Genomic DNA, 17,178 nt, shown 5'->3' with positions numbered 1-17,178 from the left:
CTGATCAAGGGCGAATCGACCTTTCTTTATGGTGTTGGCCTGCCGTGGGGCATCGCTAAGACCTGCTTTTAGGGAATGCGGCCTTCCCCTAAGTACAGGTCGAGGAGAAAGACGGCTGCCATCCCACTCCACCACGCGGTATCTGCGGTTTTTATTATCAATCTTATTCAGAGCTGAGAGATATCGCCGGGACGCCTTAAGATAGGCGGTGTTTCATGTGCGCAATTGTTGGGTATCATTATCTAATGTTGCCATGACATCATATCTATACTATACAAGTATACATTTGTGCTTGTATACACCACCCTATCGTACACTGATCAGGTATATTACTGAGACGAGCCAAGTATGAGCTCTCGTAGGATTGAATCGGCCTTCTGAGCCTCCACACGGCCCTTTTCGCCCATGCGCATCATCTGGCCTACGAACCAGCCCAGCTTGCCAAGCTGGTTTTTGCTGCGGATTTGCTCGACCATCTTCGGATTCAGCTCGATCGCTGCTTCAGCGAGGGCAATGTACTCTTCGCGCGAGAGCGGGCGAAGGATCAAATTCTCTTCTTCGAGTAGTTGAAGGATAGGTCGCCGCTCTCCTTCAAACAACATGGCAAGCACCTTTTTGGCCGTCGCGCCGGTGATGCGTTTGCGCTGAAGCTGGTCGATGAGCGCCGCAAGGGATTCCGCTGTGACTATTTCCGCATCCCAGGCGACGTCAGCCTTGGTGAGTAAACCGCCAAGTTCATGAAGAACCCAGTTGCCAGCCACGCGGCCGAGACTCGTTTGAGCCTCGGCGTCGAGGTCTTGCTGGAGATCACGCAGGATATCGACAACATCCTGGTAGTACTCTAGTCGCGCCCCGTCGTCGAGCTCGATAAGAGGCTTTGCATCCTCTATGGGAAGGCCGTACTGGCCGACCAGCATGTCGATGAGCGCGTCCGGCCCCGTCGGTAGGTTGTCTGAAAGTGCCGAAACTAGATCCTCGCCGATCAAGAGAGGTGGGATATCAGGATCGGGCATATACCGGTAGTCAACTTCGCCCTCCTTTCCTCGAAGCCTTCGTGTCTCGGTGCTTCCAATCGTCCAGCCTCGTGTCTCGCCTTCGATGACACCCCCGCTCTCGAGAACAGTAATCTGTCTATTCTTCTCTGCAATAATTGCGTCCTCCACCGCTTTGAAACTGCTCAAGTTTTTGATCTCAGTGCGCTGACCGAGGCCGCCAATGCCGCCGTATTGGTGCGCGCCTGAACCGTCACCCCGTAGCCGAACCGAGACGTTTACATCCGCGCGGAGACCACCTGCCTCCATTCCCGTAGTAACAGCGTTGCATGATTGAAGGATCGCCTGGACCTTGCGCACAAATGCGGCTGCCGTGGCGGGGTTGTGGATCTGCGGCATTGTGATGATCTCGATGAGCGGGTGAGAAACGCGGTTGAAATCGAGGAGCTGGGTGGATGGTGGGTACTCTTGCGACTTTGCTGTGTCTTGTTCGAGTTGGATCTGTTTGATGCCGATGCGAACTCGGTCTCCGTCTTCCGGTGCAATGCCGTCGTGGGTAAAGAGGTCGAGGTAGCCATTTCTGGCAAAGGGTTCTATACCAGTCAATATCCAACCTGCGAGACAATAAGACCCGTCCTACCGTAGTATTGTGTTATCTGATAGCCCGCCGGCTGGTCATGATAGAAATAGTGCTTCCGGTCGAAACGGCTCACTGGCTGAATGTCGCAATTCAAAGCAATGGCAGCACGAAGGGCAGGGAGGAGGGTCGCCGCTTGGAACTCCTACTCTCGTATATCAGCACACCCCACTAGAGATATCACAGTTATCGGCGAGCTAACCGGTTGACTGCCTGGGAAGGCGAGATCAAACAGGGCAACGTTCGTGTTAGGAAGTCCGGAGGGTAAGGTCGGTGCTCCTGTTAATTATCAACGGTCAGAGACAACGCATTATCGAACTTTCACTCGGTTACCGTACTTGAGAATAGTTTTGTCTCTGTATTCAGTTGGGCATGAATCTCCACACCCACGGTCAACTCCCATTTCTGCCGGGAGGCCTCTTCCTGTTCTCGTCGCTCTCGCTTCTGAGCCTTTAGAGCTTTCGCGCCTTGCTTGAGCTGCTTGCGCAGGGGTACATGTTCTTCCGGCCCGGTAGTGGATGTTTGAAGACCGCGTATTTGAAGAAAGGAGGGCGAGAGTGAGGTTTGTTGGCGGGCTAGATGTATCCGCGGAGGCTCATGGTGCAAGCATCGCGGACAGGATACAGAGCGGACGGTCGCGCGGGGGCAATGGCGCAGACATGATCGAAGCATGTGGACGGCGAGACTATTGCGATTCGGGCAGAGAGACGGTGAAGGAGAAAAAGGAGGTAAAAAGCAATGAAGGTGAGTTGTCGCGATTGGACTTGATCAGTGGATGCTTGAAGATAAAATAACAGCTTCAGCTATCGGTATGGTAAGAAACCGGAGAACGGTCCTTCTGAGTCTAAATTGTATGCAGCGGGGAGAAGCGGGGAGTATGGTACGGTAACACTCACCGCGGTTGCTGCCTTAAGGCCGACACTTAACTATATACACCATTTACGGAGTACCAGGTACCTGATAGCTTGATGGACCCCGGCAGATATGGTAATACATTCACAAAGTGGCCACTACCAGGATGAAGCAGTGGTGTAACCGAGTATATACAGATTGGGTAAGGGAGGAACTGGTGGAGGTACTGGAGGAGCTGTTATGCTGCTATGCATTGCGGAGGGCGGAGCATCTGCTGCATCTTGCGGCAGGTTGAGCATCAGACCCAGCATCGAAGTATAGATACACACAGTCTAAACAACGCCAGAGCAGCAAGGGAGAAAGATTCTAGACTGCGCGTCCAGGATGCGCGTCTGGCAGCAGCGAGTGAGCGGCAGCCAACGCATCGCCTGTACCCAGCCGGGTGTTGTGCAGCTCTCCGTCGGCTGCGAACTGATATATTGTTGAAGATCTCCATTCTTCCAGAAATCCCGGTCATTATATCGCTATCTATTCCCTTCTTCGATTTTTGGATTGTATCCTGGACAGCGCGACCTGTAACACTTGGCGCAGAGTCAGGCGCGTGTGGGCGAATCGAGCCCCTCCATGATCTTCGCCTTTTCCCTTTTCGTCCCCATGAAACTGTGAGACTCGACGAGACTGGATCTGAATCCTGCCTGGGGCCGTCTCCTGTCATCAAATTCGCAGTTATCGCAGCCGGGGGCCATTCTGAGTGGTTATTTATATCGGCTCTCCCTGCAGTATACGGAGTATCTACTCTTTGTCCGCTGTTCTATACCCATCCCTCAGGCGACCTGCTCCATTTCTCCACTCTTGCTGCTTGAATCTGTTGGCGCCTCTTTCTTCCGAACTATTGAAATCTAGAAAAAAAGCTAAAATTCACAAAAGGATTCGAGGCGCTGTGCTACACATTCTTCATTCTTCAACGCCATCTGCTTGGAATTCCTCACGGCCTCCCTGCTTGCTTGATATGCGCCCACCTTCGCCATCTCCCACCTTTACCCTCTTATATCTTCATGTCCTCATCCCTTCGGCATCTCTGGGTTCCATGGCCTGAATCAGCCGAGTGAGCGCTAATTCTGTTGCTACCGCTGTCTGCCAACCCACTATCGTGAAGCCGTGAGCCCTACTTTACCTTGCCACAATGCCCACCTACTCCGGCTTCAATCGCCCAAGGAAGTCAACCAAGTCTTCGGCGGCTTCCACAATCTCTACCAGCTCAAAAAGCTCCAAGGCTCCAGTTGAGAAGCCTAAGAAAGAGATTCCCAAAGCACAACCCGTTGCGTCTCGAAGCGCGGACCCTAGTGGCTCTGGTTATTCACCAAAAGTGGAACCCGCGCCAGCACCCCAGACAGAGGCGAAGGGCAAAGATGGCAACGCGCTGAACGTCTTCGAGTATCTCGAGGCCGATAGCAATTCCAACAGCGACTCGGAGATCTCATCGTCTGACGATGAAGATCTTCGACCGCCGTTCCCGCCGAGCACAAAACCAAAGGCTCCCCCGGCTCCTCCTGCTGCTCCTGCTCCTGCTCCTGCTCCTGCTACTCGACAGCCGAACACAGCCATTCCCGTACAGAACCGTAACCGGACGTCGTCCGTGAAATCAAGAGAGTCGCAGCCACCCGGCGCGTTTGAGCCGTCGCCTGTCCCAGCGCCAGTGCATCTCGCCAGACAGCACCGAAGACCTTCCACTGATGCAGGAAACAGCGTTGTCGGGTCTGTGACTTCTTATGATGGACCAATACCTCCAGAGCTCCGTAACCTGGAATTGGTTCCCGAGGCTTACTACCCTAGACCATCTACTTCTCTTCAGCGAGCACCTTTCCCACCCTCCCCTCCTCGAAGCCCGGAGGAGGACATGCGCCGTCCTAGCCGCAAAGTCAGGCGCAATACAAAATCATCGCGCACTCCCACGGGGTATGGACTTCTAGCATGGCGGTTGAGTGCCTCTGGGGAGAACAAGGAGTACACTCTCCCTCCACTCTACCGTCGCTTCGAAGATGTCAACCATCGTGTGCTCCTATATCTCCAGGATGAGATTTCTCAGCTGGAGGAAGAGCTGCGCGTGCTGGATGACTATGAAGACATGCAGCGGCGAGGAATTGCCGAGCAGGAGGGCACTAAGGTGATGCCTGCATCACGACGAATGGACGTGCAGGCACAGGCTTACTCGTCGCTGCACTGCAGACGCGAGGAGGTCATGGGCGCATTGATCCAGAAGACAGAGCAATACAGTAAGCCACCATGCGTCATGGTCTACTTGCAGCCCATACTGACACCAGACCAATCAGACAACGCACTTGCTGCCTATAGTAAAGTGCTCCAGACGCTCCCACGCGCCGCAGGCTCCGACGTAGAGACCTACAGGAAATGGATGAAAGGAAACAACCCCATCGCTTCCAATGAAATGCGCTTCCTCGACAACCCAAAGGACCTAGTCTCCCTTACACCCCAAGCAGCTTCTGATACTAAACCCACATCGCCGGTTCATTCCGCCATCATCATTGCCTCCGCCGCAATCATCCTTCCCTTGCTAGCCTTCAGCATGATCGCCGAGTTCGCCGGTCGGATTCTCGTCGTTGCTGTTGTTGGTGGTGCTGCCGCCGCCATTGCCTCCCATAACTCCACAGGGACAGAGCAGCTCGTCAAATCTCAGGACGGGTGGCGTGTTGCTGGCTTGTACGTTCCCGATTGTTCTCTGCACAGGACTTTGCTAATTTCTGCCACTAGGTACTTCGGCTTCATGGCCGTAACTGCGCTATTTATTTGATCTTATCACAAACGCAAACTTATGTCTTGCTTCTCCATGATCTAGCGACGTCACCCGACATATACCCCTTACGCGACCCTGTCCACGGTACTAATTGACTCACACGATACCACGAACCTGATTTTGGCCGCTCATATACGCTAACCCACGACGCATGGCCCTCTAGAGAACCAAGTTCTCGCAACGAACCTAGACGTTAAGGACGACGTCTTTTGTGTTTGAATTATCATACTTCCTTCCTTCCTATGATTATACTATCTGCCCTTTAGCGACGGGATTGGAATTGGATTTCGGGATACAATTGGATACGCTTCTTCTTCTCTTCTTTACTTCGACGCTTTCTTTGTATTGGCTATCTCGCTTGCTCTCGTCTCCTCATCTACACTTCGTCCCTCTTGTCTTCGTATCCTGCCTTTTGCCTTCTGAACTTCTTTTCGGTGTAGTATACAAATGTGCCTTTTGCCTTTTAGGTTATCTTGTCTTCGTCTGCTGTCATTAGTAGTTCGTTTCTAGCTGTCTGGCATTGATGTCCTATATTGAGTCACTTAGCTTTCAGCTTACGAGTCCAATTCATATCGATTCCACTATGCGTGCAATTTACACCTTGCACCGTCCCGCTAGACGTGTGTCTGCTACGCTGAGGCATATCAGCTGTCGCATCAGTTCCTTGAGGGAAAGAAGGAAAGAGACTAGGGCATACATTGACTACCAAGAGCACGATAATGACCAAGATGAGTAGATGTAATGACGTCAATGTAAGAAGTAGACTAGATAATAGTAATACTAATAATACTTGATATACCCGGCGTTAACCAGGTGAAAGGCATAGACTAGATAGATATTGAGGTAGTGGCCCCCATCTCTTGTTGTTCGGTTTCCCCATACCCATCAGGAGTCCTAGTAAGTAGGTAGGTAGGTAGGTTGGGAAACGGTTGAAAAACAAGGATACCTTGAAGGGCAATTGAAAAGGAGGAAGACGAGGTATAGTGAAAAGTCTCAAAGCAAAGAGCATCCCGCATCAAGGTAGTAAAACAAGTAACCTTTACCAAACACCCTCCCACTTTATCTGCGTTGGAGAAAAAAAGCAAAGGCGCAAAGGCATGAGATGTAGTAAAATTGGATAGAAGATAGAAGAATGAAAGGAATAATGAGATTTAGGACCTCGTGGTTCAAGAGAGAAAAAGAGCTCATGAAGGTACCGGTGTAGCACTCTGTTTGGTACCCGGGGTGACGCTCCGGTCATGCGAAACGCGGTAATCTTGGATAGGTTGTGGTTGAGGTGCGGGAGAGCCCTGGGCTGCTAGTTGTACCCTATTTCGGTCCATCAGGGCGGCCTGCTCGGCGGCACTGCGGGCGTAGGTCACAGCTGCAGCGGAATTGGAGTAAGTGTTTGGAGTTTGGTTGGGGGTGTAGTTTGCGTATCCGGACGGGGGTTGTTGTTGCGGCTGCGGATGTGGCATGAAGCGCTGCTGGGGGGTTCCTGCCGGCGGCATATTATAGGGCGCCCGTGGAGCTGCATACGACGGTGGCTTCTGAGGGGAAGCACTGCGACCAGGTCCATAAGGCGCCGCGTTGTACGGCGTTGGCTGCCCCGGACGCGGGGTGTAGTGTTGCGGTGAACCTTGAGGGGGGTTTGACCCTGGTTGAGGCGAATACGGATTATATCCGTTCTGTCCCGGGCGCTGATATTGCGGGACTGGGTTTCCCTGATTGAACTGCGGCGCAGGCTGGCCGTATCCTGGGAAATACCCTGGCCGCTGACCAGGCGTGGCTGGAGGGCGGGATGCCTGGAAGTGTTGAGGGTTGCCGGGTGTATAAGCACCTGGTGTCGAAGGTTGTCGTTGCGGGTAGTAAGGCTGGGGAGCCTGGAAGTTCCTTTGCGGTTGGATTTGAGTATTGGCGCTGAAGGTTCGTTGGTTGTATTGCTGGTAGTTAGCGGGACGCGAGGGCGTTGACGTTCTGTTTGCGACTGGATTTGTCGCGGCTGCCGCTGCCCTTTCTTGTTGGATGGTGTATTCATCCTTCTCCATATTACCTGGGTAGTCCGTACTTTCGACCAAAATCTTTTGGCTGATGTTTAGTTCCGCTAGTTGATCGCCGTTCAGCTTGGCAACGGCGAACGGGGGAAGTTGCGAGACGAGGACGGATAAACTAGATCTCAACGTTTCATAGACCTCTTGTTCCGCCTCGGATGGTTTATCTGGGGCGGTTTGAGCAGACGGTGTCTCCTTAGCCTCGGCGCTTTGACTGGGAGCTGAACCTTGAGTGGAAGCTGGGAACTCCAGATGGCGAATCTTCTGATAAGAACTCAACGTTTCCAACAAGTCCGAAATTTCAGCTAGCAGGTCCTCTGTGTCCTTCTCCTCAGATGTTTTGTCTGCTTTTTGTTCATCGTTCTCTGCTGCATCAGACGGAACAGAAGCATCGGCAAAGTCGGCGAGATTCCATGATTTGACCATTTCGTCCAGTGTGCTTTCATCTAGATCGCCGATGCTCCCCGGTTGGACAGTTGTATCCTGAGCGTCTCCTTGGTCCGCTATTGATAATAATACATTCAGACGCTTTGCTCCTCGCTTGTTCCACCATACCAAGTTCTTTGAGTCCGCCTGTACTACAGCATTGGAGCTGTCGAAAGAGGGGACAAAGGACGAATACACGCCTTGAAGTATAGCGGCATCGTCATCTGCCCAGAGAATTGGGTCCTCGTGATACCTCTCTTCGCTGTGTTGCTGGGAAGACTGTTGTTTCTGACGGCGGCCCCAAAAGGAAGGCGAAGAAGTCACCCCACCGTATTGGAGCCAGTTTCCAGAAGGGAATTGCGCGAACGCGTAGTTATTCCGATCTCCAAGAAAGGCTTTATAATTGGTGACGGCGTCAAAAGGATCGATCCAAGTGATTTGAGAGGTACGCCGAGCTCTCCGCGGCAGCTCCAGCTGAGGCAATGTAGCTTTCGGAGCAAAGACTTCGCCAAATGTTCGTTTTGCTACCTTTGGCTTCTTGTCGTCGTCGTAAGGAGGAACCTTTGTGGTAGTAATTCCATTGGGAAGGCCCACTTCCGGTAGTGGCGTCTGCACCTCCACATACTTCTTTGATTCTGATTCATCCGAAGACAGTGGAACTTTGACAGATTTCTGTAGACTCGAATATAGTTGTTTGGGATTGGCCGGGTTGCCAAATAAGGTCAAAACCAAACCGCCATTCCGGACTTCTTCTGCTGCCGCGATCGGCTTCTCTGATGATTCTGTCTCGTTGCCGGGGGTTTCCGACTTGATATTGGCAGGGGTAACATGCGCTTGGCGAACGAGACTGTTGAGCAGTTTTTTGAAGGCAGCTATACGATTGACGGTCTCCGTCACCGGTGTCCCATCAGTTGGCGGACCGCTAGCCTGAGCCTTGTTCCTTTCAATCACCGCCGCGGATGCCTTTTCGATATCACTCAGAAACTCGGAGAGCGTGGCGTAGCGATCCGACGCGACACGCGCTTGGATGCTGGGGGCTTCCTCCTTCTCTCCGGCAATTCTTGCGCGTTTCGAGCGGGGTTTCACTGGCGATGATGGTAGAGGACAGGATAAAAGCTGGAGTTCGGTGTCGTTTCTGGTCACTGTTAGCCGTGCCTCTTAATCCTCGCCAAGAGCGAAGAACGTCTTACTTGCTAAGGATATCAACCAAGTTACGCAACGTCTCTTGCAGTTTTGCCCTTTCGTCCATCAGCGCCGTAGCGGTCGCCTCGTGCGCGGCCTTATCATCCTGGCTTGAAACACGCTTTCGTTTGCCCGGCGTCGCCAAGATGGACGGATCAGGAGTGGCAGTAGAACGCTCGCCGTTTGGGGCAGCCATCAATGTACCTCCGCCTTCGTCAGCGCTCATTGCCTCGGAGACGCGCCGGAGTGTGTAGTTTTGCCGTAAACGCGAAGATCAGGACTCTTTCGCCTTTCAAGGGGCTAAGCCAGCGCTTTCAGAAAAATAGGTCACGATCGCGCGCCTAAAACGATGGTCAATTTGGCGAGAGTGGACTATGAGAGAGGACGATCAATGGATCTAGGGATTTGGTGCCAGAATTGCGATCGAGTGCCTTGATCTCCGAAGCGGATGCGCCAATACGGTAGCTCAAGAAAGGGAACTGGTGCGCAACCAAAAGAGAAGTGGGCTCGAGGTAGGCGAGCACAACAATAGAATGGAGTAGATTATGCGCAGCAGACAAGCTTCTCCAGAAATTGAACCAGGCACAACGCAGGGAAAAAAAGGTATGAACACCGCGGTACTGAGGGGAGCCCGGACACAGACAAAGAGTTGACCTCCACTGCGCCAAAAAGCGCCTAGGGAACGTGACAGACAGACTCACGTGATCTGGATTTTTCATTGGTCTTGCCGACGAAGTCAACAGACGAATGTCGCAAGTCAAGAAGTCGGTCGCCTATGATATCTATGCCGGATTCTATGTTTATGGATGTCATCCGCCTTGAATCATGCCCCGAACCGCTCCATGGTCGTGTCTCTGAGAGCGGCGCAGCCCAGCAGCCGTTCCTTCCGAAAGGTAGCTTCAACCTGAAGCTCTAGTCCTGCAGTGTCTAACCAGGCGTTTCTCTCTAGGGATACTCGTATAGTACTTGCTTTCGTCCGATATATGCAACTTCTTTGAACCCGCCTGTCGATGCCTTTTCGGACCTGCCTCCCTCAAATCAGCTTGTACACGAGATTGGCGCTTCCGCGGACCCTTCTTCTTGCGAATTTTGGTGTTCGTCCAGGCTTAAGTCTCGCCTGAACCAACAACCCTTCCCTCAGATAAAGGTTCCAAAGCCGTGGGCTCCCATAGCCGGACGCGGTAAAGGAGACCCCAATGCGGATCCAAGCTCGTCGCCTCCGTCGCAGTCGGCGCAAGCCAGTGGCCGGGATGGCTTTCCCAGCACTGAAACGAGGGCTTTAGAGGGGTTGTCGCCAGCCCATATGAGCCCGTCGAATTACCTGCTAGACACTATCCAGAAGAAGACGCCCAACGACTCGAAGTACGGCATAGAGAATTGGGCCATTTCTGAAAAGTCTCCCAAACCTCTCAGCACCCCTTTGACATGGAAGCAACGAAGGCATTCGCAGCAAACGGAGAAAAGGACTCTACAAAAAGTTACTGCGGATTTCATTCAATTCGTGGGTCCGGTCTTACGAGACAGCGATTACAGACCCGAACACGAGCTCTCTGCATTTAAACTCGACAAGGCCCTAGTAAACGTGGTTCGGGGTTCATACATGGAATATTTGGAAAGCCGACAGTATGATATTACAGATGTGATGGCTTGGGCGTGGGTGCTCATGAGTACTACTACGTACGAGGCCATCCTTCGCATTTTCTGCCTGGAGGCATATGGATCGGTGGACAAACCCATCTCTCACCGAAACGTTCCCGTCTTTATTCCACTCATGCTCCTGCGACAGGAGACTGATTTGAAGACGTTCCGATTACTGCTGGTGTACTCTCTTTACCTCATCATTGGTCGGCCAATACCTCGGCTCAACGACTGTCTTCGTTTTTCATTGAATAACTCGCTATACAACGATTCTAATGACCACCACGCCAATGATCTGCCTAGAATAGATGCTAGCACCTGCGCAACTATCGTTGTCCGCTTGCTTTCTCATGCTCGACGACTGTGGCCGGAAGCGCAGCTTCCTATTGCACAGGCATTCGCATTCTATCTCCGCACACAAGATTCTCAGCATAATCGCTTCTTAATCAAGAAGCTAGATAGATTTATCCAGCTTCTTGCTTTACCTCCTGGACCGCGCCCCTTTATATCGGCCTCCATACGGCAACAAGCACAATTTGAGTTGTTGAAAGCTATGGCAGAAATACACCCCGCTTCGCCAATCTCACGGAGAGGTTATCAAGGTCTAGCTGCAGTTCAACTAGCTCATAGGAAGACGGCAGCCGAACGCGAGTTTGCAGAATTGAAGACGCCCTCATGGCCCCCGTGGAAGGAGGAAAGGTCTGGCATGGACGCCGACAAGGGCGTGGAAGGTACGAGAAGCCGCGCATCGCGTGTGCTCTTGCAAATGAGGGAAGCAGGCCATTCATTTTCTCTGTGGGAAGACGTCGCAAATATATTGGCAGGGTGGGATACGGACAATAGTCCAATGATACAAACAAGGGCGCTGGCGCGCCAACCGAAACATCTTTACGGGCTTCCCAAGCAGGAAAATCATCGTGCTATCTGGGAAGCCCGAATTCGCTCCACGAGAACTCTGCGGGAGGCATGGGCGGCTTTCATGGCCTATGAAAGCCGAGGACTTCCGCCTCATCGCGATGTTTATCATGCAATGGGCGAAAGGCTCGTATTTGTGCAGAAGGAACGAAACGAGCAAAAGGCCAAGATCAATCGATCTCTTCAAACCAGAATTGCTTTGCCTGGAGATGGTCCGGAGGTTTTTCCAGAACCTGCATCTGCACGTGACTGGATATATACCCCCACGGAACCGCCTACACTCTATGTCTTCCTTAGGAGAATGCTTTCCCAAGGAATCCGCCCGTCTGGTCGGTTTTTGGCTTTGCTTTTGCACCACGCGCCGAGAATCACCGTGGCCCTGGATTGCCTTAGCGTCAGCGATCTGACGAACCAACAGTTGAGGGTGTTGTTCAGTCTTGATACAGAAATATCGGACACTGATGCGGAGTCTAGCGAGGTGCTGGATGCATTGCCCGAGTATCTCTTTGCGGCCTTTATCCGCTTGCTATGCAAATTTTCTACCGTCACTAGGAAGTCCACCCGGTGGGTGGACGAGCCTAGATCCTCATATGCTTTTCCCATTCTGACAAATAGCTGGCAAAAATCTGATGGCGTCCTGCTGAACAGCTGGTCAAGGTCCCAGACACGCACTCCAACGCTCTTCTTGTACACTGCTAAGAAATGGGGCGTGGCGAAGCCTTTGTACGCAATGCTTTTATCCCACGCAGTAAGGTTGTTGCGGAAGCGAAAATCCCAGAAGCCTCAAGCGTGGATTCAGCTTCTGGCAGGTCTTCGCTCACAACGCATTGTCGGTGAATCTGATTTTAGTCGTCATGTTCAAATGATTATTGCTTGGCATGAGATCTTGGAAGTCACCAAGTGGTTGGATGAGCGCAACATTGAGCTTGGCCCTGATGGGTTTCAGATCCTTTGCCAAAGTTTCTCGGCCGCAGTGACCGCTGGGGTAATAGCTGAAGAAGCCACGAAGAAAGGCTTGGAAATAGTGCATAGAGCCGCGCAGAGAAGCAAAAATCAGCCAGACGTTGCTCCACCAAGCTTTGAGGATCTTGTTAGTCGCGGTCTAACCACCCTCAAAAGCCAGTTTGACCGGCTTGTCCTCTTGGAGCCAAAAACATTTGTCTTGTTCGACACCCTCAGCGGATCTCTCGAAAAGCAAACCGGGTCGCAGGTGGCAGTGCCGACCATGAATCACGTTCCGGCCCCTGCTATTCTTCATGCGTTCGTCAGGTCTCTCGGGTTAGCGGAGGACTCAGAAGGGCTGCTAAACCTTCTTCGGTGGATGAGCAAGCACGCGATGACCCTCAAACAGACGTCGGATGAGTATACGAACGGTGATTTGCTGATGCGACGCACCGTAGTCGCAGTCCGCATGTTTCTCGAGGGATATTGGGGAAGAAGACCAGCGCCCGCAGCCTATGAGCCTGACACTGCGGACTACGTTACACCCAGTGACTTTGATGTGCCGAAATTCTCAGATCCAGCTCTGCAAGAGGCGTATGACATCGTCACGGAAACAGAGGTCTGGGGCCCTTGGCCGAGCGATGAAGAAGTTAGGGACTATTTCGAGCATGGGCAGCAATAGGCTGGAGCGATCCGGCATGTATATTTTGCTTCGGGATACACTGTATATAGACTATTAAGATAGAGGTTACCAAAAGGAATAATGATACCCATATTATACATTAAGGTGTTCAGAGCGCCCATCGCTTATTGTCGGAGATCGAGAAGCAAAAGGTTCCCCGCACCGCAGCTCGGCTTCCCCACAGCGACCAACGTCACGAACCCGGGAGCTCCAGAGGTCTCTTCCTGCATCCACCCCGAGAAGAATCCGCATTCTCGGAACAACAGGCTCGAGTGAACAATTATCAGCTATTGATCTGTAGTCATTTGAGTTGCTCCGCAATTGCCGCTGATCATGCCTCCTCGTCTCACGCGCCTGGCGGTTCCAATCCGAGCTCCGTCGACCGTCTCACTCCGCGTAAGAGTCGCAAGATACAGCACCGCTCCCGAAGATGCCGTGATACAGACCCAATACGTCCCTGCCCCCGGATCAGGAAATATCCGCGTCCTCCTTCTGAACAGACCGAATGCGCGGAACGCACTGTCCAAAGCCCTTCTGACCTCGCTAGCCCAGCATGTCCAGTCGATCTCCGCCGAGGGTGGTAACGGACCAACTAGAGCTCTGGTCATCGGCAGCAATGCCGATTCCGCCTTTTGCGCGGGCGCCGACCTGAAGGAGCGCCTGCACATGACCAAGGATGAGTGCGTTCTCTCTACCCGTTCTCCCTACAGCCCGTGAAAGCTAATTCGTACTCTCTTTTGCAATAGGACAAACGCATTCCTGGCCAAGCTGCGAGGTACATTCCGCGACCTTGCAGCCCTCCCAGTCCCTACCATCTCCGCCGTCTCGTCAATAGCACTAGGCGGCGGCCTCGAGCTCGCCCTCTGCACGCACCTCCGCGTCTTCGGCTCCAACAGCACCGTCGCCCTGCCCGAGACAAAGCTGGCCATTATCCCCGGCGCTGGCGGAACTTATCGCCTTCCGTCGCTGATTGGCGTCAACCGTGCTCGCGACCTCATTCTCACTGGGCGCCGGGTGACGGGCCCGGAAGCTTACTTCATTGGGCTGTGTGATCGGTTGGTTGAGATACTTCCTGAGGAGGAGCAGAAGGAGGGCGCTGCGCGGGAAAAGGTACTCCGTGAGAGCATCAAGCTTGCTATGGATATCTGTGACGGGGGTCCGATTGCCATTAAGCAGGCGTTGAAAGCAGTGAATGGGTATGAGAAGGGTGAGGCGGCGGAGAATGAGGCGTATGATGGTGTTGTTGAGACCGAGGACAGACGCGAGGCTCTGATTGCGTTCGGGGAGAAGAGGAAGCCTGCTTTTCGGGGGCGATAATTTGCTACGGAGTAGGGATAGTGGCTGGCATTAGCTGTATGTATATCATGCTTAAGGAAGCGCAAAATGATTGCTCCATTGATTTAACCTAGGAAGGCACATATACCCCTAGTACGGTAATACCAAAGCTGCCGCGAGATCTCAAGACATCGCCCTACCACTTGCACAAGTATGTTCCAGGACCTTTAAAACTCAAAGACATACGTGTGATCCTCGCTCTCCAGAGCCACAGGGCCCGTAGTATTCAATGTGATGGCGTCCTCATCGGAAATATAATGTTGAGGCAGCCCAGCCGTGGTCCGTTCATAGCGACGCATTTCCGGTTGCTTGGGAAGTGTAACGCAGTATCCTTTTGTGGGTACAAAACATTGACCAAGGACAGGAGGCTCGTTCTTATAGCATTCCTGAAGCAATTTCTCCGCTATAGACAAGCAATCCCTCTCGGTAGTTGGGATGATAGCATGGCCCTGGAAACCAGTGGTCTGATACATCCGAGTCCCATACCAACGGAGCCCAGCCAGGCTGAATGGGTCAAACATCAAGCGTTCCGTAGGGGCCAGTTTGCCATCCCCATTCACATGCGACATAAGCACAACATCTGCGGACCGGGGCATGATGGGGGTTGTCTGGCCACTCTCATATGAGAACTTCTGCATGATGGCAAATCTTTCCGACTTGGACTCATCATAATGAAGGAGGCTAGGGCTGAATCTCAAGGTAAGGACAATGCTCTTGGAAACCGCGTCAATGCTCAGAGAGTAGGACCTAAGGTTATGATAGACAGCACAATATAATTGTGTCCCGGTCCTACCGTCGAGGATGAGGACCCAAGTCTTTTTGCCTGCGCCATCCAAGTCAGGTTTGCAGTGGACTGAGCTGATGAGCTCCGTTTCACCGCTTGTTGGACATATATGGATACTATTCTCCACGACGTCTTTCTTGCAAAAGAGCCCCATACTCTCTTGCGTAGCATAATTAGGCGACTCATAGAGGAGTTCGCCTGTGCGAAAATCATAGGCAGATACCGTATACTCTCCTCGGATCCGCGCTACGGAATAAATTGAGCTCTTTCCGATGAACCTCGGGAGCCTCTGTCGTTCTTCACAGCCGTAGATTTGAAATAGTAAATCGCTTCCGCTCCAAAGAGTCTTTTTTTCAACCGGGGAGTACACGACGCATTTCAAACCTAAGGGTCCGTTTAGATGCGTAAGAAACACGCCATCCTCATTGATTTGCAAGGAATCGACTCGGGCCGTGGAATAGAAATAAGAGGCAGGAATCACTTGCGGTCGATTCCTGAGTTCCTGTCTTTCTGGTGCGAAACATTGCCAGTGAATGTTGTGACGGACGAATCCTCCCACATCGCTGTAGGTCTTTGTTGACCATACAACGTAATCTCCTGAAGACGCAAAATGCTGGACGTTCCACAATTCAGTCACCTTGGTAGGCCGACCGCACTGCATCAGGTATGCTCGACGGGCTTTTCATATCAGCAAGAGCTTGGTCAACGAAACCAAACCAGATGTTACGTACCACGTTGCTTGAAGTGATCGTAGGAAAGTTGGCTAGATAGGTTCAGGCCTGGCGACCAGGTGTGCGGAAAACGCGTGCGGAAGCCGAATGTCTCGATCCAGGTTTTGATGGCTGCTTGCCACTGATGGCTAACTCGCTCCAAGCGGAACAGGTCCTCTGATGGTATCAGGTCGAAGATCATGTTGAGGGTATCTTCGTTCAAGCGTTGTACTGGATCACGGGAGGCTGGTTCGGAGGCCGCTTTTTTGGCTTCTGGCTTCTTTCTGGACGTATCCTCAATAGGAAGGGCCTGCTTGCGCTTGCGCAGTTGATATCTCGTTGACATCCCGTCTTCGGTAGTAGATGGTTGGTGGGCTATGGTGAACGAGATCGAAGTTAGAAGGCTGTAGGAAGAACCGGTAGACAGATTAAAGCAGAAAGACAAAGTGTTAGGCACGCCTAGTGTGTAGAGTGTTAGTCTGGGAAGTAAATGACTTGGTGAAGTTTGTCCTCGGAACTACTGACCGGGGCTGGAGATTGAATCAAGGGATCAACATCTGTCAATGTTCTCATACCTACACGGCAATCTACAATCTTCGATAAACCCATTCCGCTGTTTATCTTCTACTGACTGCTGTAGCTCGTCCTTCACAACAGGTTTGGCAATCTCTTGACGAGTTGAGTTCATTCATTAGCATCTTTATCGTACAGCAACATCAGCCTCCATTAGAATACGATGCTTTGAATAAGCTTCTCTAGGTAGCACTAAGTTAAGAGGTTTGAGCATCTTGTCCACAGTGACTCAGACCACGCGGCGATTGTGAGAGATGTAACCCACCAGATACCTTGAGTCATATTAGGTACCAAGGCTGGATGGTGCCTTCCTGCTCCAAATGGAAAACTCAATCGAGGTCCGAACAAGGCTTACACCGACCTAAGTAGACTGGTGCCTGCAGCCTTGGCCAGATCCAATCTCGAGGCCGCCCGCCTGCTTTGCCCGTGTGGTTCAGGGCACAATGCCTGACTTGAACCATGGCTCAAAGTGAAAATGATTGTTTAGGCTACTATACTTCGCGTATGACAGCCTCACTCTTGTATGTAACACGTCGCGTAGTACAAGTGACGGCATTTCCCCTTGCCTAGACCAGAGTTCTGTCAGCCTGCGAGCCATATAGCACAATAATACGCAGGGCGTTGGACAGACGGGATGGTGAGATCTGCCGAGATCGCCTCTCTAGCTC

At 52.2% G+C, this 17,178-nt stretch overlaps 6 protein-coding genes across 6 annotated transcripts; 3 read left to right on the top strand and 3 right to left on the bottom strand.

Annotated features, from left to right (window-relative positions):
- Nucleotides 1–329: 329 nt before the first annotated feature.
- DSM5745_03219 (glutamyl-tRNA(Gln) amidotransferase subunit PET112) lies at nt 330–2,301 on the bottom strand (the record flags this gene model as incomplete). Its single annotated transcript, XM_026745235.1, has 4 exons — nt 330–1,585; nt 1,633–1,774; nt 1,832–1,908; nt 1,968–2,301. 4 exons carry the CDS (start codon nt 2,299–2,301, stop codon nt 330–332), a joined length of 1,809 nt encoding a protein of 602 aa, XP_026606101.1.
- A 1,363-nt stretch (nt 2,302–3,664) lies between these two features.
- DSM5745_03218 (uncharacterized protein) lies at nt 3,665–5,290 on the top strand (the record flags this gene model as incomplete). Its single annotated transcript, XM_026745234.1, has 2 exons — nt 3,665–5,199; nt 5,251–5,290. The coding sequence occupies 2 exons, from the start codon at nt 3,665–3,667 to the stop codon at nt 5,288–5,290; spliced, it is 1,575 nt and encodes a 524-aa protein (XP_026606100.1).
- A 1,187-nt stretch (nt 5,291–6,477) lies between these two features.
- On the bottom strand, nt 6,478–9,157 carry DSM5745_03217 (uncharacterized protein; the record flags this gene model as incomplete). Its single annotated transcript, XM_026745233.1, has 2 exons — nt 6,478–8,884; nt 8,940–9,157. 2 exons carry the CDS (start codon nt 9,155–9,157, stop codon nt 6,478–6,480), a joined length of 2,625 nt encoding a protein of 874 aa, XP_026606099.1.
- A 616-nt stretch (nt 9,158–9,773) lies between these two features.
- On the top strand, nt 9,774–13,108 carry DSM5745_03216 (uncharacterized protein; the record flags this gene model as incomplete). The annotated part of the gene is made up of 2 exons (XM_026745232.1): nt 9,774–9,824; nt 9,881–13,108. 2 exons carry the CDS (start codon nt 9,774–9,776, stop codon nt 13,106–13,108), a joined length of 3,279 nt encoding a protein of 1,092 aa, XP_026606098.1.
- A 333-nt stretch (nt 13,109–13,441) lies between these two features.
- On the top strand, nt 13,442–14,425 carry DSM5745_03215 (putative mitochondrial methylglutaconyl-CoA hydratase (Auh); the record flags this gene model as incomplete). The annotated part of the gene is made up of 2 exons (XM_026745231.1): nt 13,442–13,788; nt 13,855–14,425. 2 exons carry the CDS (start codon nt 13,442–13,444, stop codon nt 14,423–14,425), a joined length of 918 nt encoding a protein of 305 aa, XP_026606097.1.
- Nucleotides 14,426–14,610: 185 nt separating this feature from the next.
- DSM5745_03214 (F-box protein) lies at nt 14,611–16,625 on the bottom strand (the record flags this gene model as incomplete). Its single annotated transcript, XM_026745230.1, has 3 exons — nt 14,611–15,905; nt 15,959–16,396; nt 16,517–16,625. 3 exons carry the CDS (start codon nt 16,623–16,625, stop codon nt 14,611–14,613), a joined length of 1,842 nt encoding a protein of 613 aa, XP_026606096.1.
- Nucleotides 16,626–17,178: the final 553 nt, after the last annotated feature.

Source organism: Aspergillus mulundensis (assembly GCF_003369625.1).
Source record: "Aspergillus mulundensis strain DSM 5745 chromosome Unknown scaffold_2, whole genome shotgun sequence".
NCBI lineage: Eukaryota > Fungi > Ascomycota > Eurotiomycetes > Eurotiales > Aspergillaceae > Aspergillus > Aspergillus mulundensis.
Note: the sequence above shows the minus strand (reverse complement) of the source record. Positions and strands in the feature narration are given on the sequence as shown.